The sequence below is a fragment of the Heteronotia binoei genome, chromosome 1 (assembly GCF_032191835.1).
Source record: "Heteronotia binoei isolate CCM8104 ecotype False Entrance Well chromosome 1, APGP_CSIRO_Hbin_v1, whole genome shotgun sequence".
NCBI lineage: Eukaryota > Metazoa > Chordata > Lepidosauria > Squamata > Gekkonidae > Heteronotia > Heteronotia binoei.
The window spans coordinates 63,246,195-63,271,836 of record NC_083223.1 but is presented as its reverse complement, the minus strand read 5'-3'; the positions used below and the strand labels follow the sequence as shown (position 1 = coordinate 63,271,836).

The 25,642-nt window shown below is 38.3% G+C and overlaps 1 protein-coding gene across 26 annotated transcripts in view; it reads left to right on the top strand.

Moving 5' to 3' along the window:
* Positions 1-25,642, top strand: part of DST (dystonin) — a 489,979-nt gene that overhangs the window by 248,884 nt on the left and 215,453 nt on the right. For 23 of the 26 annotated variants that reach the window (XM_060235329.1, XM_060235262.1, XM_060235226.1 and 20 more), the window contains 8 exons: positions 8,718-8,830; positions 8,924-9,030; positions 15,525-15,644; positions 17,196-17,291; positions 17,372-17,499; positions 21,028-21,121; positions 23,553-23,707; positions 25,090-25,552. In XM_060235329.1, coding sequence (XP_060091312.1) covers positions 8,718-8,830; positions 8,924-9,030; positions 15,525-15,644; positions 17,196-17,291; positions 17,372-17,499; positions 21,028-21,121; positions 23,553-23,707; positions 25,090-25,552 — 1,276 coding nt within the window. Of the gene's footprint in view, positions 1-8,717; positions 8,831-8,923; positions 9,031-15,524; positions 15,645-17,195; positions 17,292-17,371; positions 17,500-20,615; positions 20,907-21,027; positions 21,122-23,552; positions 23,708-25,089; positions 25,553-25,642 lie in introns of those variants that run through there. The other 3 variants (XM_060235314.1, XM_060235359.1, XM_060235321.1) reach the window with 3 other exon arrangements.

Sequence of the window (25,642 nt, the reverse complement as noted above, 5' to 3'; positions counted from 1 at the left end):
AAGAATAACTCTCTACTCTTACTTAATGTATAGCACAAAAGCACATGTATAACTGAATGGGGTTTTTTTTTTATAGTGGTTCCATATTCTTATTGTCTCTGGCTGCAGAGATATCAGGAGGAAAAGGAGAGCAGAAAAAAGGCAGCCAAAGATAGCTTTTGTTTCTAAAGAAGATGTTTTTGAGGCACAGAGAAACTTGAGCTAAAAATTAAAGTTAAAATTGACTGATGCTGCAAAGATCTTAAAGGCGTAATGCAGCAAACTCATTTGCCTTAAAGCGGGGGTGCTGAACTTATTTGTTATGGGGGCTGGCTCTGACATAAATGTGACCTTGTTGGGCCGGGCTGTGGGTGTCATAAAATGTAATGCAAGGTAGTGAAGGTATAAATGTTATAAAGGACACAGACAAACACCTAATCCACCTCACTGGCTTGTTGAGCTTCAGTAGCTCTGCTGTGCAATTGAAAGAGCCTGGCAAAGCTAACTTTCTTTCCCCCACTTCTTCCACAAGGGCGGAGCTTTGCTCTGTTGCTCCTGTGTGATTGAGCAAGCCCGGCAAAGCAAGTTGTGATGCAGAAGGAAGCAAGAAAGGGAGAAGGAAGCAGACAACAGTTAATTGCTCGCAGGCCTGATAGGAGCCCTCTGGGAGGGGACCCGATTTGGCCCCCAGGCTGCATGTTTGACACTCCTGCCTTAAAGGGTACTAAGCAATTAAAAATTGACCTTCCCACTTTATATGGCAGAAACCACAACAGGCCAGATAAGTGAAAACCAGTCATGCTAATGGAAAACTTAGCCAGCTGGAAACTCTGTTGAAAACCCCAGCCATGGCTCCCAGTTCAAGCAACCTTGGTGGCACACAATTTGGAAGTGAAGTTTAAAGTGCAATTTGTGGACACTCTGGGTTATAAACTTGTTCAGCTTTGATTAGGAATATTTTCAACTTTTAGCTAATAAGGCAACATGTTTGCAAAAGCAATAATGTGCCTTTAGACTGTAATTCTGCAGTGAACAGTTAAACTAACTGATGTTATTGTCTACAGTGCAGTCATGAACTTGTATATATGCAGAGTAAATTTCCCTCCCTTTAATTTTTTTTAAAAGCAGTATCTCATGTTAAGAGGAGTTTTAATTTTGGGAAAAATTATAACACTCCTGAGAATACTTTGTAGAAGGGTGGTAAATAAGTACTGTAAATAAAATATAAACTATCAGAGTTATTTATTTAGGAAGTTTCCTTGTCAGGGCTTCAGAGAACCTGCTGTGGAAGTAGCTTACAAAATACACATATTAAAAGATAAAGCATCATAAAAATGGTTGAAGAGCCAGCATGGAATGAGAGCCAGTGTGGCGTAGTGGTTAGAGCATTGGACTGAGATCTAGGAGACTTGTGTGCAAATCCCCACTTGTGCCATGGAAGCTTGCTAGGTCACCTTGGGCCAGTCCTAAACACTCAGCCTAACCTACTTCATACCATTGTTGTGAGGATAAAAATGGAGGAGAGGAAACAATGTAAGCTGCTTTGGGTCCCCACTGGGGAGAAACGGTTGGGGTGTAAATGAAGGAAATATTTAAGAAACTATTAAAAACCCAGCCAGAGTATAAAAACAGCACTGTCTCCATCTAGAAGCAGGGTATAAAAGCAATGTTGAAGTATCAACCACTTAATGGAGAGCTGGGTGAAAAGAAACATTTTTGTCTGGTGCTTAAGAGAAAGTAAGGCAAGCATCAGGCAAACTGCAAGGTGAAGGGCATTTTATAGGGGCCACTACTGAAAATAGCCCTGTGTTTGGCCCTGATTCACCATTGAAAGTGGGAGTACAGATGATAGGGTCCATGAAGAAGATCTAAGCTGGTGGATGGGACAGTATGAGAGGAGGCAGTCCTTTTGGTATTCTGTCCCCAAGCCATCTTGGGCCTTCAAGTTATGAACCAGCACTTTCATTTGTGCCTGGAAAAAGGCAGTCAGTGCAGATCTTTCGGCACAGAGTTCATACAATCACTGTATACCATCCCTAACAGTAGCTTGACTGGTACATTTTAAACCAGCTGAAATTTCCAGACAGTTGTAAAAGACTTTCCATGTTCCTGTCTATGTCAGGACCACTGTCAGTAATCTTAGTGACTGCACTAAAACATTCACACTCTGTAGGGCTTTATGTTATACAAAGCCTCAAATTTGTTTGTTCTTGCATACATGGGGTTTTTTGTGTACGCTTTCTTCAGTGATTAGAATTTTGTTGTTTAATAGTGTGTCCAGGATCCATAAATCCTGTGCACAAACCTGAACACTTCTGCACATCCAAAGATAAATGCCCTTCAACTTGAGGTTTGTCTGGTGTCTACCCTTCTTTCTCTTAGGCATCAGGCCAAAGCATTTATTTTTATCCACCTGACTTCCTAGGCCCTTCCCCGCCCTGGGCAGACCCGGGAAGGCGAGGGCAGGGTGGTGGCCTAAGCACTGCTGAAGGCGGGCTCCAAGCAGTGAACACACTGTCACCCTGTCCCACTTCTCTCACCTTCCCGGTGAAGGTGAGAGTGGAGGGGTGGCGCATGGTCTCCTTGGAGCTTGTCTTTCCTTGCAAGGGAAGGCAGGCTCCAAGGAAAACACACATTGCCATACTGCCCTGCAACTCTCTTTTTACCGGGTCTGTGCAGATATAGGAGGGTGAGAGCAGCGGGACGGTACATGCTGTTCTCGAAGCCCGCCTTTCCTTCCAAGGAGAACACATACTGTCGCACCACTGTGCCACTCTCACCCTCCTGGTCTGTGCAGACACAGGAAGGTGAGAGTGGCGGGGTGTGGCCACTCCTGGCGTACTCCTACCTGGTCTACTCCTGGCTTACTCCTATGCTCTTGCCCTGCGTGGGAAGAGCCCCCAGGGAAGTCCCTGTATCAGTCTGGGAACCCATCCTTGGTAAGTAATTTTTCTAATGCCTAAGTTAGTTTCAGACACCCAGCATAATTACATAGGCAGTGGAGTCCAATTCCACTGGCAGGGTCTTCCCTGACTCTCACATGTTCCTTGGAATATACGTATATGCATAAACACTACTCACACATACTTGCTTATGGTTCATAGCGCATAATCTGCTTTTTCAGCGTTCCTACACATGTGGAAAGAGTCTTATGCACATGATCTTTATGTATGTGTTCCAAAGAATGCTTATAGGTCTGAGTTGGGGCTTGCTGCGAGGTTCTGTCTCCTCTCCTCTGCAGTCATTCTGCATATGAAAAGAACTATATTTTTTACAGCAGAAGGGCATTTTCAGAAATATAAGAATCAATTTCTCAGCATTCAGAAAGTGAACAGTGTGTTCTGGGTATGGCACTCATAACATAGGTTATTTCTGAGTTGTTTATGTGTTTCCTCTAGTGCCAAAGACCTGCCATGTAATGACTCATAAGGTTATGACTAAAGATTGGGTCATTATACCTTTTAGAGGTGTAATTTGGATTATCATGCCTGTGTTCCTCCTACTTGCATGATGTCACAATCGGAATTCTTTTAAAGTTACCACAAGGCAGCATTTAACATAGTGGAGTATTTTTATTACTGCCAAGAGATTGCTAAGTCTTATGTCTGCACCTCTTGAGTTTAACTCTTGAAATTAACTCATTAATCAGCTGCAAACTGACAGCACACCACCACCATACTTTTTCACATCCTAATAACAAACTGAAAACTCTTTATCAGAAAATGCCTTCTTTGGATTGGTGGGATCTTAGCCACTAAAAGTCAGCCTGAGCAACAACTAATTGGCCTTGTTTCAGTTGTGGAAAAGCTTAGATTGGATAGATGCAAGTTTTCAAGGAGCACCATTCAACTTCTACTAGTTTTTACAAGGCTTTTAATTGACAGAATCTCCTAATGGCTCTGTCAACAAGACAGTAATTGTTTGCTTAGGTCTTACATACTTTCTATGTGGGTTGCCAACTTTGAGCTGGGAAGTTCCTGGGGATTTGGGATTAGAGCCTGGGGAGGGCAGGCTTTGGGAAGGAAAGGGAGCTACACGGAACTGCCCTTTTCTCTAAGGGAACTAAACTATGTAGTCTGGAGATCAGCCACTGCACATTCCCATTTATCCTTCAAAGATGGATTCCGACACTTAGCTTTTCTTGCAGATCTTAGGCTTTTCTGCATGTTCAACATATTATGAGTTTTCTTATCAGTCGATCCTCAGGTGGTAGAATCAATTGAGTGTGGTCATTTGACATGTCTGCCCTCTCTGTGTGTTATTTTAGTTGTGGGGTCAGTTTGTTTGTTCCAGACATCCTGAAATAATCAGGAATATAGAGCAAGGGTGCTGTCATTATTGGTGGCATCACCGGTGGCATCACTACACCATCCCCCTTTTAAAAACATTTTAATGCATGTATTACAAATCTTATAGTGATGGAACTGTACAAGACCTGTCTTCTTTCCCCTTTGTACTGAGTTGATTGGACGGAGGTCTGTCGTGATGATTTTTTTTTAAGTTCACTGGTGAGGTGATTCTTTGTCTATTTCTTCTGCTAGCCATTTTGAGATGGAGAATCTCCAGTTGTAAAAGTAAAATTGAGAAATGGTGCTTCTTGGTGCTGTGGATTTTTTTTTTCTTTTTACAATGTTCAGAGTTACTGCCTACAACGAGAAGTGTTTGTATTGGATAGTTAAGTTCACACCTGATTGGCTGAAGAGTTCTCACAAGGTGATTCTCTGATTGGTGGTAGCTTGCTTTGCATGCATGTACAAGAATTGCCACTTTCTTCCACAGAAAAACAAAATGATATAAAGCTTCCCAAAACAAAATGGTGCCTGCACATGTATGAGAATCATCATTAGACAACAGTACTTTCTAAGTATTAATAAAACCCTTGGCATAAATCTCGTTGCAAAAAAACGCCATGTAGTTCTGTGCATTTATTATGGCACTATGCAGACATTGTGCTATATCAATACATAACATTTTTTTTAAACCTACTCGGTTACAGGATGGCCCTTTTGGTAAAAAGTGTATCTTCTAAATAGAACCACTTCCTACCTATTGTAAAGAATAAAATTTGATTGCTAGGACAGAAATGTGATTTTGGAGGATGTGACTTCCTTCTTATATCAGTATAAGCTTTCTTATTTTGATATAACTGCTGAATGTTTAAAAAAACTGGATAACATTTGTCTCCTGCCTGAAGTATATATTAATGACCTCATATTATTTTTTTAAATTAAAAAATGCTCCTACCTTGGGTGAGAAAGTGGATGTGGTGATGTTCAACAGCAGTATACAAGGAAGAAGTGACCCTGTTTTCATACTGCCCAATCAATATTGCTTTGAAAATCAGAATAAAGGAAAGAAAATGAAATGAAGGCAGAAGGGAAATGAGAGTGGTGGAAGGCAGAAAGGAGGGAGGGATGAGAGAGAGAGAGAGAGAGAGAGAGAGAGAGCATGGTTTGACAGTGGGGATGGACATTGATGAGTGTCACGGGGCAGACAAAAAAAAGATAGAAACATTAGACATAAAGAGTAAAGGTGACTCCAAATCGGTTTGAAAAAAAGTTGAGGGTAAAAGTGCCCCCCCCCCCATGGAGAAACAAAATGGAAAAACCAAAGCAATTGCTTTTGGCACTAAAACACATGTGGAAATCATCCCAAAAGCCAAAGTAGTATGGGTCAGAACTGATGAAAACCACCCATGAGGAAAAAAGCCTTGTTTCTACTCACTGAAGAAACAGCTAGTTCTTTTTGTGTAGCCCCTGTCTGGGCAAAACACCATATACTGCTTTCTGCAATTTTGTATAAAATAGAAAGAAAAAATATATATCTCATGCTTTTATTCTGCCTTTCTAACAAGGAAATTCTATGTAGTTCTCTCCTCTTCCATTTTATCTGTGAATCAATCCCGAGGACTGGTCCAAGGTCATCCAGTGAGCTTTATGGCTGAGTGGAAATTTGAACTTGGGCCTTCCACATCCTAGTGAGACACTCTACCCCAGCCTTTCTTTCAGCTGGTGGGCACTGTGGGAAATTCTGGCATGGGGTAGTTGGCACAACCATAAAATGATTTGCACAAGAGAAGGAGCCAGGCACAAAATGTGAGAGAGTTAAGGTCAGCTATAACTCTAATAGTAACTTTTCAACATTTCTGGGAGAAGCTCTGAATGCCTTCTAAAATTAACATTTTTAGTTTGAAATATTTTCTTGCATATACACAAGTTTATCTTCACTCTTGTAGTGAAGATCACTGGGATATGGTGGCAACTACTGCTGAAGCAAAAATAATCTGCACAGTCAATTAAATCTCCAGTGGCCAATCAGAGGCCCTGCTGAGCAAAAGCCCCACCTGGCCCTGCCCACTTCCAAAAAGCATTTGGTGGGCACCGGGAAAGGTGTCAGTGGATGTTATGGCTCCTATGGCCACTATGTTGGGGACCCCTGCTGTGACCATTGAATATGAGGTGGGAACACAACATGAAAAGTGAAAGAGTTTTGGGTGCATTGTTTTACATTCTTTATGTTTGATTACTTTTGTTGTTTGGTCAGGATTTAGAGAGCCACAAATACAGTTTTATGTTTATTAATAATAAACAACAGGAATGCGTGAAGGATGCTCTTGCTGTTCTTGTATTTACCAAAAGTTTTCTGTTGTGATTTTAAAAAGGCTTAGTTGAAAACTTTATAATTAGTAGATTTCAGTCAGATTTTTTTTCTCTATGAACAGACAAGGCTTCTCTGACAACGTGCCCTGTCTTGTTCTGAAAAGCTGGCAGAGGAACAGGCATTGCTTTGTATTTTGTGTCTCCTGTTTTGCTTCGTTACTATTCATGTGTATGACATGTCTTGGAAATCAGCACAGTGAAGATAGCAGGAATATGCTTTTAGAGTTTCCCCCCAACTTGCACAGGGTATGCTGTGGAAAATATTTATTTATGTAGTGCCTTTTTAATTCCTCCCCTTCCTCCACCGAGTTTAGGATGACATACATGATTCTCTATTTCAAATCAATAATTAATCTTTAATCTGTATTATTTTGTCCATGGGATCTGTGTTAGTCTGTTTGTAGCAGTAGAAAAGAATAAGAGTCAAATAGCACCATGAAGAGGAACAAAATTTGTGGCAGAGGATGGGTTTTCATGAGTAACTGCTCACTTTTGTGATATCTGAAGAAGTGAGCTGATTCATAAGTCCTTATTATAGTTATAAATTGAAATCATTAAAAAAACCAATATACTTTTCCTCCACCAGAAATAACATACCCAAAATATAACCCATTTCAAATAGGGTTGCTGGGTCTGTGTTGGAAAATACCTTGAGGCTTTGGGGGTGGATCTGGGAGAGGACGGGGTTTGGGGAGGGGCCTCGGCATGATACAGTCAGGGCCAGGTTCAGGGCATCTGGTGTCTGATGGTACAATAAGTACCATAGAGTTTTCCCCTACCAAATGGCTAGAGCGTCTGGAAAAACCATAGAGTTTCCCCAGAAACGCCTAGAGCTGCTTTGCGCAGCATCTCCGACACTATGACATCACTTCCGGGTGATGTCATTGCATTGCACACATGCTTTGGGCGTGCGCGAATGTCCCCTGCTCCGGGGCTAAGGGGACTTGGCAACCCTAGGCTGGCTGTATTAAGTGGTTTATACAATAGTTTGATGGGATGCCCATTGTGTGGTGAGGGTGAGTTAAATGTTTCCCAGGTGCTAGATACAAAAGTGTAATGTTCTATGTTTGCTCCGAGAATGGGACCAGGAGATAGGTTTTGGGTGTAAGCAGGTTTGGAGGCCCTCTGTCCGCTTCAGGGTCATCAGAAAGTGGGGGGAGGGGAGGGAAATGTCTGCTGGGTACTCATGATTCCCTATGGAGACTTATTCGCATAGAAAATAATGAAGAATTGATCCACGGGTATATGGGGCTCTGGTGGCCCTGTTTTTTGAGGTAGAGGCACCAAATTTTCAGTATAGTATCCAGTGGCACTCCCAAAAATAATCCCTAAGTTTCAAAAAGATTGGACTGGGGGTCCAATTCTATGAGTCCCCGAAGAAGGTGCCCCTATCCTTCATTATTTCCTATGGAAAGAAGGCATTTAAAAGATGTGCAGTCCCTTGAAATGTGATGGCCAAAACTCCCTTTGGAGTTTTGTCACACCCTTGCTCCTGGTTTCACCCCCAAAGTCCCCAGATATTTCTTGAATTGGACTTGTCAACCCTAACTGTGCCAAAGGACTGTGCACTGTTTAAAGAATTGTTCAGGGAAATTGGTCAGATGGTTCAGTGAAATGAATAAAGTCATATGTTATAGCATAAGGCAGATATCTCCATGGTTTTTATTTTTAGCCAATTTGATCTAAGGAAAACTAATTTCTTAAGATGAATGCTGAAATTACTTAAATTATTGGAATACAGCAACTTCCTTCCACAGCTACTAAATGAATCAATCGGCTTCATCATATCCTTCATGAATGCATTTAATTTGAGGATGGACATGGTTTAGTGGTACAAGGCTCTAGGTTCCCCGGCATCTCTGAGTAAACTTTCTCAAGAAGCAGCTGCTGAGAGAAACGATTTAGAAATCTGTTGCCTGTTAGAATAGACAGTACTAAGCTGGAAAGGACCATAGATCTAACTTCCATATAAGCCAGTTTGATACATTCAAGTCACTAAAATAAAATGAAGTTCTTTGCTGTTGCAGCTGCTGACAATAAGTTCCTGCACCCAACTTAATTGTAGTCCTTGTTTTGCAGGCCGGACCTGATAGACATGAATACCGTTGCTGTTCAAAGCAACCTTGCAAATTTAGAACATGCTTTTTTTGTAGCAGAAAAACTTGGTGTTGCCAGACTTCTGGATCCTGAAGGTGAGTAGTAAAGAGAATAATCTGTTTTGGAATATAATATTCTAATGTTTACATGTTGTTTGTAAGCTACCCCGTATGTAACGTTCTTTTTAGATGTTGATGTCTCCTCACCTGATGAGAAGTCTGTAATCACTTATGTGTCATCACTTTATGATGCATTTCCCAAAGTACCAGAAGGTGGTGAAGGCATCAGTGCAAATGTAAGTAGTATTTAACTGTTCCTTGTTCACACAAAATAAGTACATTGAGGAAATTGTTCCAAGAACAGGATGTTGTTTGGTATTGCTTGGATTTGAAAATGTTTTCTGCCAGGTAAAACCTGAACACTATTTAACCAGATATTACTAAAATCTTCATAGTATTGCATTTATAGTTTGTCTGTCTCTGATAATTGGTGGAGTTCAGGGGTGGATTGGCCATTAAGGCTACTGAGAAGACTCCTGGTGAGTTGATGACTTGAGGGCTACCCCTCCACCAGGGCCACCCCAACCCAAAAGGAGGGGCAGGTACTATAGTGAGGGACAGGGCTGACGATTCCAGCACTACATTGCTGCAGTGAGGGAGAGGACAGGGCCACCCTCTCATCTGGCCCAGATGTCTTTTTTGAGAGGAAGCCCTTTTGCTGGGTTGTCCCCATGGCTGAGTTTCTGTAATAGCACTGGATCTTGTTCCTGAATATTTCATGATAAAACAATTTTATTTAGTAACATATGGTAACAATACCCATTTCTTGAGTCATCAATAACTTCTTTTTATCTATCCCATATATTACTTTCCAACCACCTCTCCACCTATTACTTGACCCCCGCCGGTGTTATTTACTTAAAATATTAATATTTAAAGGTACCCTTAACTAATAAAAACAAAAATTAAGTATCCTTCTTCCTTCTGTTACTTAATCATTATCAAAAATCGCCCAATGTCCTTTTACTTTCCACTCTTTTTCTACATATCTTCTAAACTTTTTCCACTCATCTTAAAATCTTCTAGATCATAGTCTTTTAAAGTTCTTGTTAATTTGTCCATTTCACTCCATATCATAACTTTTACAATCCAATCCCATTTCTCTGGTATTTTTTCTTGCTTCCACAACTGCGCATACAATGTCCTAGCAGCTGAAAGCAAGTACCAAATTATAGTTCTGTCTTCTTTTGGAAATTTTTCCATTTGTAATCCCAACAGAAAAGTCTCTGCAACTTTCTTAAATTCATATCCCAAGATTCTAGAAATTTCTTGTTGAATCATCTGCCAATACTGTTTTGCTCTTTCACAAGTCCACCACATATAGTAGAAAGAACCTTCATGTTTTTTACATTTCCAACATCTGTCTGGCATCTTATTGTTCATCTTTGCCAACTTTTTAGGAGTCATATACCATCTATACATCATTTTAAAACAGTTCTCTTTAATACTATGACATGTCGAAATTTTTATAGAGTTCTTCCACAAATATTCCCAAGTTTCCATCTGTATTTCTTTATTTACATTAATTGCCCACTTAATCATTTAAGATTTTACTACTTCATCTTCCGTAGACCATTTTAAGAGTAATTTATATAGTTTTGAAATTAATTTTTCATTGTCTGCAAGCAGAACTTTTTCCATTTCTGTTTGCTCATTTCTTATTCCTTCAGTTTTAATATCATTTTCCACCAAACTCTTTATTTGTTGCATTTGAAACCAATCATATTTGTTATTCAGCTCTTCAGCAGTTTTCAACTCAGTTTTACCACTTTGTATTTTTAATAGTTGATTATATGACAACCACTTTTCTTCACCCGTCTCAGCTGATATTTTATTTCTGCTGCTGGCACTATCCATAACGGCTTTCTCTCATCTCCATATTTCTTATATTTCATCCATGTGTTTAACAAATTGTTTCTTATATAATGGTGAGAAAAAAAGCCATCCATCTTTTTCCCCCCATAATACATATAATCGTGCCAGCCAAATTTATTTCCATGACTCTAAGAGTTTTTTATTTAATAACATCACCCATTCTTTTAACCACACCAAACATACTGCTTCATGGTATAATTTTAAGTCTGGTAATTGGAATCCTCCTCTTTCTTTTGCATCTGTTAAAATGTTCATTTTAATCCTTGGTTTCTTCCCAGCCCCACACAAACTCTGAAATTTTCCTTTGCCATTTATTAAACTGTTTGCTATCTTTCAAAATCGGAATAGTTTGAAACAAATACATTATTCTTGGTAAAATGTTCATTTTTATTGCAGCTATTCTGCCAAGCAATGACAAATTAAGTTTGTTCCATTTTATCATGTCTTCATCCATTTTATGCCATAGCTTCTCGTAGTTGTTTTTAAACAAGTCAATATATTTTTCATTGTTATCTCCACACCCAAATATTTTATTTTAGAGGTAACTTCACATCCCGTTAGCTTCTGCAGTTTCTTTTGTTTACTTACTTGCATATTTTTACATAGAAGTTTTGATTTTTCTTTATTAATATAAAGTCCCGCCATTTCTCCATATTTTTGTATTTTAACTAGCAACAAAGGTGTTACTTGTATGGGATTTTCATTTATAAATATTATATCATCTGTAAATGCCCTATATTTGTAAGTAAATCCTTTTACTTTTAATCCTTCTATTTCTTTATCTTCTTGGATTTGCATCAATAGAATTTCAAGAGTCATTATAAACAACAATGGGGAAAGCGGACAGCCTTGTCTTGTACCTTTACTAATTATCATATCTGTGTAAGATCTGCATTTATGCATAACCTTGCACGTTGTTCAGTATATATTGCTTTTATCATCCTTATAAAGTTTTCCCCCAATTTCATTTTCTCCATTACTGCAAACATAAAGTCCCAATTTAAATTATCAAATGCTTTCTCTGCATCCGCAAAGAATAATGCAACTTCTTTTTCTGGATGTCTTTCCACAATATTTACAACCGTTCTAATATTGTTTCTTATTTGCCTTTTGGGAAGAAATCTCGCTTGTTCCTCCTTTATAAAATTTATCAAATATTGTTTAAGCCGTTCTGCCAAGATTCTTGTATATATTTTATAGTCATTGTTTAATAATGAGATTGGTCTGTAATTTTTTTACATTCGTGACATCTCTATCTTCTTTTGGAATCAACGAAATAGCAGCTTTCTTCCATGTATTTGGTATTTTCCCTTTTATTCTTATAATGTTCATCAATTTCTGAAGTTTCGGTATTAATTCCTCTTTGAAGGTTTTTAAAAAATTAGCTGTATATCCATCTGGCCCAGGTACCTTTCCATTTTCCATTGCATTAATTGCTGCTTCAATTTCTATTTTCTCAATTGGATCATTCAAGACTTTTTCCATGCTTTCTGTTAAGGGTGCTATTTTAATATTTTGTAGATACGCTTCCATCTTTTCTTTCTTTACTTTAACACCTTTAAATAATTTGGCATAGTACTTGAAAAATTCTCTTTTTATTCCTTCTTGATCTACAAACTCTCTCCCATCAACCAAAATTTTATTAATGATTTTACTTTCTCTCTCTTTTTTTAGTTGCCAGGCCAAATACTTTCCAGGTTTATTTGCTCCCTCAAAAGATTTCTGTTGTAATCTTTTCAAATTCCATTCCAGTTCTTTATTTAGCAAATGTCTCATTTGTGTTTGTACTATTGTAATCTCCCTCTTAATTTTTTCCCCCCTGGCCTCTTTCTCAGTTCCCCTTCTTTCTTCTTTATTTCATTTTGAATATCCAGCATCTGGGTTTTTTTTTTGCTCTTTTGGCTTTATTATTCAATGTAATCAATATTCCTCTCATTACTGTTTTATAAGTGTCCCAAACGGTTTGAAATTCTATGTCTTCTTTATCATTTATTTGGAAGAAAGCTTTAATTTCATTTTCTAGAGATGTCACTCTTTCTTTATTCTGCAGTAAATCTTCACTTAATCTCCATCTTCTCGACTTTTTAAATAATTTTGTAGTTCACATTATTGGGTTATGGTCAGCTCCTATTTTAGGTAGGATCTCTATTTTCTTTGTAATAGGACCCAAGTCCTTAGTACCCCACAACATGTCAATTCTAGAAAAAGTATTTTGTCTTGCTGAAAAAAAGGTATAGTCCCACACTTCAGGATTAAATTTCCTCCATATGTCTTCCAGATTTTCTTGTTTAACCAGTTCAAAAAAAGACTTTGGCAATTTCCCTTCCTTATTATTTTTCCCCCCAGACCTATCCAGTGCATTCTTAATGGTTCCATTAAAATCCCCCATTATCAAAACTTGATCATATGTCACTTCATCAAATTGTTGTATAATGTCTTTTAAAAAAACATCTTTTGTTCCATTTGGTGCATGCAGTCCCAATAATGACGGTTTTTTTTGCATTTCATGTTATTTCCACAGCTATAAATCTCCCATCTATCTTTAAACATTAATTTCGGATCCAATTCTTGTTTAATATAAAAAATCACTCCCGTTTTCTTCTGTTCAGCCAATGAATGAAATTCTAGTCCCAACTGCTTATTCTGTAAAAATTTGTAATCCTTTTGTTTAACATGTACTTCTTGCAGACAAACTATATTACAATTTTGCTTTTTAATCCAATAAAACTTTGCCTTTCTTTTTTGTGGTGAATTTAGTCCATTTACATTCCAAGATAATAATTTGCAGTCCATCATGATGCAAATTCTCTATGTTCTTCACAAAATCTTCGCAGTTCCTGTGTATTTGTAATTATAATCCTTCTTCCTTGAAATTCAAAACTCAAACCTTCAGGTATTATCCATCTATACCTCATTTCATTGTCCCGTAATTTTTCTGTCAATTTCCTATATGCTCTTCTGTCGTTTATCCCTTGTCTTGGCAACTCCTTCATGATTCTTACTCTGCTGCCTCTCACTATTAGTGTTTTCTCAAAATTTTTATTCATGATCTTTCCCACTATTTCTTTTGTCATATATCTTATAACCACATCTCTTGGTAGATTATTTTTTTTGGCATAAAGTGAGTTTACTCTATACATATAATCATACATATTTCTAGACCCTTCAGGATCTTCCTCCAAAAATTCTGCAATTATTTTTATTATATATTCTTTCAGGTCAGTTTCTTCATCCTCATGTACTCCTCTCAGACATATCTGAGTCTCCATCAATTTGCAGTCATGTATTGCCACTTTTTCTTGTATTTTTTGCAAGGTGGAATCATGTACTTTCACTCTTCCTTCCACCTCTTGCACTTTCTTTGATGTTTCCACAGTCTCATTTCTGAGATCCTCTATATCTTTATTTAGCTCTTCAATATCATTTCTAATTTCCTTTTTAGAAGCAGTTATCATCTCCTTCATCCCTTTCATCATCCTAGCTTCCATTGCATCTAATTGCTCCTGCATTTTCTCCAATGAAGCAGTCCTTGCATGGGTTTGCTTATGGTCTGACATGTAAAAATACTAAAAAAATTGACCTCACCAAATTGAATTTCGACTATCAAATTTAAAAGAATGGAATTTGCTTTCTTCAGTGAGCCTAATTTCGCTGTCCTCAGAGCCTCCTGGACTCAAATAATTATTTTAAAAGTTTTTATTTTTCCCAAAATGGCGGTCGTGACTTTCTGCCTCTCTTTAAAAAAATTTTTTCTTTTCCTCTAGAGGCTTCTAAAATAGTTTTTAGCAATAATGTCCAATAGTATTTACCTTATTTTATTTTAATTTTAATTAGTCCTGGAATGAAAGATAGCGATCTGTACCTTTTCTGTAGTTATCCAGATCAACATTGGTCTTGCATAGCTTTAGATGTTTAGTAAAATCAAAGAAGATTAGGATCCTGTCGAGCTTAAGTCAAATAAATGATTCTGGAAACCTCTGCAGATGATGAAAATGCAACTCGTCTCCGGAGACTCTTCAAAGCCTCAAAGGAGCCCCCCCCCCCCCGGGACTCCCTTTTAACCAAAGTAAATCTCCTCAAAGTTTCCTGTGCATATCTTGGACTGATCTCTGACTGAGAAAAGTAGGCAGTAGGCATTAGATTGCCTTTCACTACCCCGAACAGAAGTTCCAGCCTGCTCCCCTTCTGAGAAGCAGTTCAGCTCGGCATTTTCCAATTCTGGAAGTCCCCATTGTTCCCGAATATTTCAGAAGCTCTGGGAACAAATCTGAAAAAAAAATGGCAGCTTTTCAGCCCACTTTTAATGACAGAAGATATAGGTGGTGATTTGGCTGAAGTTGAAACCTAATACAGACCATAGGGACTGAAGTACCTTTAAGGAGAAGGTTAAATACTGGGAATTGCTTCCAGAAGGTTTTTTTTTTTTTTTTTTTTTAACAAAGATCTAAGTGACTGGCAGCCTAGAAATAAAGTGGCTAAAGGAAGTTGGGGCATTATGTCTATGACCTGAAGATACCATGGGTGATGAAGCTACAAAGAAAGATGAATCCAAGGAGAATGTAGGACTGGGAAAGAAATAGAAAAATAAGGGAAATTAGAATGCTTGGAATATGTGTGTCCTAATTGTTGGGTACATAGTCTAGAATATGCCAGTGATGGTACAATCCTAAGAGTTACATAGGAGTAGAATTTTGCCAGGCTTCTGATGTCGCTGCAGTATTCTAACTTAACAGCTCTGCAGCACTTATGAGGGTGGGCAAATAAATAATAACAGGCAAGATAGCCTTTTTGTTGCAGGCTTCTAGAGGCATCCAGATTTAACGTAATCTTACCAGGACTTTTTTGGTCCTCTTAGGATGTTGAAGTCAAGTGGGTTGAATACCAGAATATGGTGAACTACCTCATCCAGTGGATCAGGCACCATGCCACAATAATGGCTGACCGAGCATTTCCAAACAATCCTGTGGAACTCAAGGTGAGCCCAATTTATTACAGTCAGATACTGCCTCTGACAAAATTTGATTCACTTTCAGGAAAAAAAAGCCCTTGAATGACTGCTCTTTCATAGGTGTAATAAATCTTTTCAAGACAGTCCTAAGCCATTTAATTCACAATATTGCCTCTTTGCCTGCTCTTAAGTCTAAGAGGGAATTTGGTATTAATAAAAAGCACCAGTTATTTATAAACAGGCAAATTACAGTGAGGTGTAGTCGCACTTGCATTTTCATGAATAATAGGATGAGGAATTTATTTTGTCAGGCTTAAGTGTATATTTTGCATTACTCTAACCACATACTCGTTTCAAGTACAAGTTACAAAATTCTGAGCGAGTGTACCTGCATAGGTTAGTTATAACCTCATTTTATGTCCCACACGGCTCAATTGCTGGAACCCATAATACTATCAACTTACAATTCTCAACTCTTTTTGCAAAAGTACAACTGTACAAAAGTACCAGCTCCAGCACAACAACTGCTACTTCATTGGAGGCAGTTTGGTGTAGTGGTTAAATGCATGGACTCTAATCTGGGAGAGCCAGGTTTGATTCCCCACTCCTCTACAACCACCTGCTAAATGACCTTGGGTCAGTCACAGTTTTTGAAGGAGCTGCTTTCTCAAGAACAGTTCTTGAAAGCTCTCTCAGCCCCACCTACCTCTCAGGGTGTCTGTTGTGGGGAGAAGAGGGGAAAGGAGATTGCAAGTAGTTATAAAACTCTGAGTTAAGGGTGGGGTATAAATCCAATCTATGGGAAAACTCACTATTTGTAAAAATTTAAATAATCAAGGAGAAGCTATGGTAGAGTCTTTCAAAGGCTCAGTGGGAAAGCCTCTGCTTTGCTTGCAGAAGGTCCTAGGTTCAGTCCCCAGCATCTCCAGTTAAAAAAAGACGCAAGGGACCAGGAAGTAGGTGATGTGAAAGAGCTCTGAGACCCTGGAGAGCCATTGCCAGTGGGCAGTACTGACTTTGATGGACCAGAGGTCTGATTCAGTTTAAGGCAGTTTCATAGGTGATCCTTCTTTCTGATTAAGTAATTTTCTGTTGGGACAGAGTTTTCACATGAGAGCCAGTGTGCTATAGTGGTTAGTGCTGGCTAGGATCCCTCAGAGCCAGGTTCATATCCCAGTTCTACCACAAAAGCTTGCTTGGTGACATTTGGCTAGTCACATATTCCCAATTTAACAGTCTTTTAGGTTTGTTGTGAGGATGAAATGCCAGAGAGGAAAATGATGTAAGCCACTCTTGAGTTCTTGTGGGGGGAAAGCTGGGGTATGAATGAGGCAAATAAATAAAATACCTGCAAGAAATGGTGTTAGGATTCTGGCATCTTGATACTGAGTGGAGGCTGAATGAGAAAATGTGACGGTTCAATTCTATCCTTCTTTTCATAATGAATAAACTAGTTCAATGAAGTTTTATACTGTTGGGTGAGAGAATTTTTTTATAATCTTTACTAGTGCAAAATAATGTAAATAGTAATACAGTTCCTTTTAGCAGAATGAAAGCTGTGTTCTCTTTTTTTTAAAGGCACTTTATAACCAGTATTTACAATTTAAAGAAACAGAAATTCCACCAAAGGAGATAGATAAATCAAAAATCAAGCACCTGTATAAATTACTGGAGGTAAGCCATGCTTATGTGGATTGAGGAATTCTGGGCTTCATTCCTTGTCTTTTGGCCTTATGCAATCATTCCTTTTTAAGGTTTGGATAGAGTTTGGGCGTATCAAGCTCCCTCAAGGCTACCACCCAAATGATATAGAGAAGGAATGGGGGAAGCTAATTATTGCCATGCTTGAAAGAGAGAAGATGCTTCGGCCAGAAGTTGAGAGGTATGCTGATATTTTTGCTTTACAAGCATGGTTTGTTGCTTACTCTTTTGAAAATATCTAGTTGCATTACTTCTAATATAGAGATCAGTACATTGAATTGAATATCATCTTTAGGTGTTTTAGCAAACAGTTAAATGATAGCCCAAAGTAATTAATGATGATTGATCTTGTGTATAAATTTGAACATCCTGAGTATGTATTTGGTATGTAATTTTATTTGCAGTAGAATTTCTCTGCTCTTAAGTGTGTCAAAGATTTTGCCTTAATCCAGATTATCACTGTTCTATAGATGAAGAAGATAAGAGTAACAACCCCGTTAGGGTTGCCAACCTCCATGTGGGACATGTCATTCTCTCAAAATTATAACATCTCCAGACTACAGAGATCCACTCTCCTGGAGAAAATGGCAGCTTGTGAGGGTGGACTGAATACATCATACATTTGCTGAGCTCCCTCACCTCTCACACTCTGCCTTCCCCAGGCTGTACCCCCAAATGCCCAGGAATTTCCCATTCCGGAATTGGGATTCCTAGCCCTGCTTGCCTAAACGAATGTTTTTGTGTGTACTCTTTCCTTGGTTGTTTGCCACCCCTGTACAATTTTAAAGTATCACCTTTGACACAGGGGAAGAGGTATCCACAGGAATGAGGAATTGTTATATACAGGGAAAGCCCATTGTGGGACCTCTTTTTAACAGACTTTATAGATTTCATACTCCTAGCCATCATTTTCTGCTAGGAATTACTTGCTTCCTGACTGAGTCCAGAGGGCAGAAGAACAAATCCAGTGATCCAAGGCAGGAAATAATGGCTAGGGAGGTATTCTAACCACTGCTTTATTATTTATTTGGAAAATTCATATGCTGCCTCTCTAGAAACCTACTCAGGGTGGTTTATAATAAAAAAAAGAACACCACCATCACAACAGCCCTTTTAAAAACAAGCTATTAAAACCGGGTAGAGCTTAAAAAACAAATATCAAGTAGCCTAAAATAATATTGATAAAATACCTCTCATGCTGACTCTGTTCAGATTAATTTAACCACTGATTGTCAACTCGAATAATTTCTACAGCTAAAATGAATTCCCAAGATTTCCCCCGTATTAATTTTCCCCTCTGCCTTCTCCAAGAAAGTAAAATCTCCGTTAGTTCCCTATTTCTCATCTCCCCTTTAGTCTTTCCCATAGTAGCCTAACTTAATACAACAAAACTCCTCTGTTCTCCAGCTCTGCTTTCTAGCTCGAAGGAGCAGGAGGACAAAAGCCATTTTGCACTTTGATTTTTACAGCCATTTGGGGTGAGGTGTGGGTTATTGGTAGCTGTCTGACTTCTTTTTAGTCCTTAAGATGGTGGTTTAGCACGCTGTGCTCACATTATATAGAGCTGCTATTGGACTCAGACTCATATATATCTGACATGTAAACTATCTTTGTGGGGGAAAGCAGAGACTGACTTGAGAATTTTCTGTGGAATTATAAACAGCATAATTAAGAAATGACAGTGTCCTCCACAGCCATTCTCAAGTCACAGCTCCTCTGTTGGTCTCATTTTACAGTTTATTACCAAGCCACTTGTGCACTCCCTCTCTGTCTTTCTTCTTGCATGTAGCAAATTAGAGTTTGCTTTTGTGGCAAACTCTAACTTGTTATGTCTGAACACTAAACTGTGGTTAATCCATAGTTTATGGATTGGAATCCCATTTTTCAGACAAGCAAATACTATAGTTTGCATTTTTAATGATCAACATGTGAGAGGGGAGAAAGAGAGGAGGAAGGGGATGGAGTCTAAACTTGTTCACATAAGTATGGCTTATCATTATGTTGAATTGTGGCTCAGAGATTCAAGATTCTTTTAAATCATATGGACTGTAATTGCACATATATTCAAAGGCTGCAGAACACTTGAAAATCCCTCACAGGTAACTAGTATGATGCGAGCACATTTTCTGTTTGCTGAGCGTTGGGGGACTGTGTAAGAATCTTGCACAGTTTCTGCAGGGACAGATTATCTTGTGTGTGCGTTTAAGTTTAAAAACACCAACTGCACAATGTCTGTAGGGTTTATAGAACAGGCAATTGTTAAACAGTACAAAGCTTTAAGAGAAGAAAGGAGGGGGAATGGGCTGTTAAGCTTGAGGAGCAGAAATTTCAAGAGCTAATTTTGTTATTTGAAATGAGAATTTTTTTTTTTTAAAGTTGTGCCTTGTCTCTTGTGGGCTGAAAGCCAAGGAGCTGCCCAGGAAGTCTGCTAATGAATGTCATTTTGCTGATGGCATTAAAGTGATTACTGGTTTCTAGGAGAAGATAAACCATGCATATAGCCACCTCAGTAAATATTCTGGAAAACAGGGATAAATTGCCTGTCACCATAAAGGAGTCAAAATAAGGATTCACTGCCACAATTTACAGCACAGTGCTCTCCAGCAAAATTAGCTTAACCTGGTGGCAGGTCAGAGATTAACTTTACTAGTTATAAGATAAACAAAGGTCTTGTTATCTGGTAGAAGATCTTTTCATCTTAATAAATAATATTAATAAATAATAAAATATCTGTAATAAATGCATGTTATGAGCATATAAGTGGATGTGCATGTTTAATTTTAGTGGTATTGCTCTGCACGTGTGCAGATTTTCTGGAGTGATAATAGCAGCTGATAATAGCTGTAGTAGCTATTATTCTGCTGTTTAAAGGTCCAGTGAAAGTTCTAATGCTGCAGTAACCTGGATTAAGGGGACACTGGGAGCCCAACAAAAGGGTGTATAACTATCATGAATAATTTTTTAAAAAAGAAAATACCAAAAAATTGAAATGTTACTTTGTCAGTCATCCCTTTTTCACTGAAGAAAATGTGGAACTGTAAGATAAGGGTCCCTTCCCCATCCCCATCCTCCTTTCATCATTTAGCCTGTTGAAATTGAATAAGGCTTACATAAAATATTTGGCTTCTCCCTATCCCAGTTAACGCCCTAATCATTCTGATTAGCCCATACTTGCACAGGTAATTCAAGCTAGAGAAACCAAGCCCTTGTTGGCATACATAGCTGAAGGCAAAATCCTCTGAAGAGGTCTCAGAATATTATTTGCAGGGTTTTGCATATGCATGTCAGGACCTATTTAAGGATGCAAAGTCTGAGCTGTCCTTAAAAACCAGAGGAGCCGTGGAATCCCTGGAAGCTTTATGTTTTAGGAGGCTTTTCTGCTTTTTAAATGTCCACTGGAGCAGCTTTTTAGCAGTAAAAAATGAATACTAATAATTATGGCTACCACAGCAGTGATTCTCTGTTTAGTAACAGCACTAGCACTCGAACCAGCATTGACTCCAATGAAAACTTCTTATCTGTTAACTGTGGTCCAACTCTTGTTAACTCTTGTATAAGTTTTGGCAATGGGACCATGGAAGGATCCAGGTAAGTACTGGAATTATATTGCAAAATGTAGTGTTGTTTTATTTTGGCAGAGACAGTAATGTTAGCAATGACCAGCTGTATCTGCTTGTTTTAACTTCGATGTAACTTCAATGTCTTTTAGGTTAGAAATGCTGCAACAGATTGCAAATAGAGTACAGCGAGACAGCCTGAGCTGTGAAGACAAACTAATGCTTGCTCGAAGTGCTGTGCAATCAGTAAGTGCATTTAAATATCTGCCCTCCACACACACACCTTCTGCACTGTCTGTGGTTGAAATGGTGAAACTAGAATTGCCAGCGTTCTCTTAAAATGTTTGCGAAGTTTTGTATGTACAGAGTAGTAAAAGCCAAATCACTGTCCATCAGCCTTAGCTCTCTGGTTTTTAATCCGGGAACTACAGTGGCAGTTGTTTATCAGGATTTTTGCCATGAAGAGAGAAACGCTTGGGTTACTTGGGAACAGCAATGATATGTAAACAAGGGTTGCACCATATGTACTCATTCTACTTTTTTCATAAGACGAATGAAAAGGTGTGAGAAGTTGGGTTTATAGGCTTTATATAAAAATGTAAATACATGGGTGTAAAATGATTTAGTTACACTTTTCACTTAGTGGCACAGCAGGATTTCAGCTGACCTCCAAAAGCTTGAAGTGATAGCTCTAGGTTTTTTGGAGAGTAGGTGTGGTGGTCTGTTGTAGATCAACTAGATTCAAGTCCTGTAATACCGTAGAGACCAACAAGATTTTTGGAATGTGAGCTTTTGAAAGTCAAAGCGCTGATATCTGATGAAGGGAGCTTTGACTCTTGAGAGCTCATACGCTGAGAATTTTGTTAATCTCTGTGGTGCTACTGGACTTGAATGTAGCTATTCTAAGTGTTGTGGAAGTGGTTTGAATATGTTAGCTGCATTCCAAATCAAAAAATAAGAGTTCAGGTAATTTCCACCATGAATGGAGGTTTTGCCTATCTTCTTTCTCCATAGGGTGACTTTTGTTATATAAGTGCAGGGTAAATTTTTAAAATGAGGCTACAGTGGGATGGTTTTTAAGGCAGAAATATTTCTATTAGAAATTAGAAGTATTTTTGAGATTGGATGTTTATAGTTGTCTTTATTAAACTGCCTTCTACAGATAGTTCAAGCTGATTGTTGTGAAAGCTTTCTTGTGACTTCTGTAGTAGATACGCACATTTGTAGCTGTTTTCCAAACATGCAGCATGTGGCAGCCAGGGCATTTGCCTTAGCATCTTAACTGTCAAGATACTGTGAAGGACCTGCTTTTATTAAAGTTATTCATCCAAAAGCTATCATCTTGTAATTGACAAAGGCTGCCCCTTGGTGGCTAACTCATAATGCTTTGCTAATTCACCAGCTTGCTTTGTTGCCAGCCTCTAGGCTGGCACAAATTATTTCTGGGAACTAAACAGAAATCTTTTCTTCAGTTCTGGATCATGGTTGCTATTCTTATCACTTATTCTTATCCTAAGGCAACTGTCACCTGGAAATGCAAAATTACTGGCAATATCTCTTATATTAAAGAGCCTACCTCCTGCAAGTCCAGCAACTCTGCATCTATAATTCAATTTCAGTTTATTATGGTCAATTGACCAGCAATAACAATATACAAAATCTCATAGTCACAGACCATATTTTTTGACTACATAAAAGCATTCTCATATTCCACCAATGTTAAACCTTAAAAATGGCATTATTAACCATCTCTACTTTGTTAAAAACTTCTGCTTATTTATGGCTAAAAACAATATTTTGCTACTACCTACTGCATCGATAATGAAATGTGGATGTTCTAGGTGCCACATGCTATGCATTACAAAGATCCCTGAAGTCCCATATACCTATTTCAAAAATCACACATCAGCAGTTTGCAACAACAAAAGTGAACATTTCTTGCAAGGTATTTTGATGCAGATGACCCAGGCCTTTCAGACTTTGAACTGCTCCCAGAAGAAAACTCTGCAAACCTAGGATGACTGAATCAAGAGAGACTCTTGTACATTTATGATAGATGTTACCTTCTGGAGAAGTTTGTTGATGCTCAGCTTTCTTGGAACTGTCTGTGCCTGCATTTGTTTGAAATCTTCCTGTGCTTCTGATAAAGCAAGAAGCTAAACAGCAGTCTTAAGTTTACTCAGTAGGGCTATTCAGTATAAGCCCGTTCTTGGCTTTGTTTACATATTAATGTTTGTGGTTGACTGCATCCCGCTAGGATCCAGAGCTTACTTGGATGCTTCACTGCAGCATTCCTTTTTCAGATCATCTGTTTATTTGTATGTAATAACAGAAGAGTAAAAAGGTGATTCTGTAGTCAATCATATGTGCACTCCAAGATTTTTTTAACCACATTTATCTGATGAGGCAAACTGTTTTTACATATGTATGTGTTTGTTTCATCTATCTAATCTTTCAATCTGATTTAATGTACATTAGTAAACAAGCCAAATTCACAAGGTGAGAATTAAAATGTATATTTTACTTCTGGCATAATTTTACCTAGAAGTAAGGATCATAAATTGCATTATTTCAGAATGGGTTACGATACATTCCAGTGTACAAAAGTATTATATTGTTGTGTCTCTATTTTCTTTTCCTTATTGTTCACATCACTGATTTTGCTCTCTTTAAATAGGATTCAAAACGATTAGAATCGGGTTTGCAGTTCCAGAATGAGGCAGAGATTGCAGGCTATTTACTTGAATGTGAGAATCTATTGCGCCAACAAGTCATGGATGCCCAGATTCTTATTGAAGGAAAATATTATCAGGCAGATCAGCTGGTCCAGAGGTATATGCATTTATGCACACTTTGTATGTCCTGACAGGCAATTAAAAAAAAATCTAGCTCTCCTAAAGTTGGGCTGGTAAGTCCACACTGAACATCTAAATAAACCTAACCTAAGGAACTGAAGAAGAAGCAACTCTGTGCAAGTGGGAAATGCTAAAATATAGCTTTTTATATAGAAAAGCTTCTCTGTATAGCTTATTGGGATAAATAAATAGAGTAAGAAAATTCAGTTCAAATGTGTCTAGAGAATCATGATCCAATCTCTTGGGTTTTGTTCTCAAGCAAACCCAAGTAAATTAATTGTTTTGTTATCTGATTACACAGTGTCAAGCAATTAACAAGCTACTGATAAATATACATTTAATGCGTGCTTGTGGAGTGGACTATGCAGACACATAATAAAATTTTAACTGACAGTCTCTGCTATGTTAACAGGAATATACTAACAGTAAAAAACTATGTCAGGATGTGTAAGGAAATTTACAGTGCAATCACAAGTAGAATTACACCCTTCTAAGCCAACAGCCCTCAGTGGACTTAGGTGTAACCAGGGCTTTTGGGGGGGCAGGAATGCACAGGAACGCAGTTCCAGCTGGCCTGGCGTCAGGGGTGTGTGGCCTAATATGCAAATGAGTTCCTGCTGGGGTTTTCCTACAAAAAGCCCTGTGTGAAACAAACATCAGGGGTGTGGCCTAATATGCAAATGAGTTTCTGCTAGGCTTTTCTTGCAAAAAAAAAAAAAAGCCCTGAGTGTAACTATGTTTAAGACGACAAGGATAACTTTGGCTCTTGAAAGCTTCTACTTTTTGGTCTCTAAGGTGTTACTGAACTTGAATCTAGTTTGTTCTATTGTGAATCTCTTACTTTTAGCTGGATTTGTCCTGAATTTGGCAATTTAAATTATGCTATGCAATGTTTTCCTCTGTGAGCTGAGACTAGGTTTATTTGATGGTTTATTGGTAATCATGGTTTTTTATAAATTATACAGACACTGGGTATGTGTGGTACACCTTTTAAAGTGTCTGTTTAATTTGGTTTAATCTTCACTGGGTTTACTGATGATGTATATGGAGAATCCTGCTTTTCGTATCTGAATTCTGTCATAGAGAAGAGTGAGCTTTAACTTTTTTTAAAAAAAAATAAGCCTGCATTTAATATCATGGCTTTATGTCTGAATATACACACCTTTGTTAGCACATTGAGGCCTACTTGCTGCTATATCAGAAAACTTCTCATGTACCAGTTTTACCAGTCTCTCAAAAAGTGGTTCTAGAGCACATGGTCTGAATGAATTGTGCTAAATTCCTTTACTAAAATTATGTGACAGTGTCTTGTCCTTTTCATGTCTATATTAAACACTGCTGTTATGGGTTTTAAAACAGGGTTGCAAGACTAAGAGATGACCTTATGGCCTTAAGAGCAGAGTGCTCCTCGATATACAGCAAGGGGAGAACGCTGACAACAGAACAGACCAAGATGATGATATCAGGAATAACACAAAGCTTAAACTCAGGATTTGCACCAAACTTAAGCCCTACTTTAAGCTCTGGACTGAGCCAGGGTTTAACCCCCTCCTTGACTTCATCCAGTCTGACATCAGGTTTATCATCAGGTCTTTCTTCAAGACTGACTCCATCCATTACCCCAGCATACACACCGGGTTTTCCTCCACGGTTAATTCAAAGCTATATAACAGGTGTGGACAGTGGTGCACTGCAAACACTTAAACTGATGCAGATCCGGAAACCCTTGATGAAATCAGCATTTGTTGACCAGAATTTAACAGAGGAGGAAGTCAACATGAAATTTGTCCAGGATCTCTTAAGATGGGTAGATGAAATGCAGGTAAACTCTATGTGTGTAGTTCTCTGTTTCCAGATAATCATTCTTCTTAATGTCTGTGAGGGTTCAAAATTAATTTTTAACTTCTGCTTA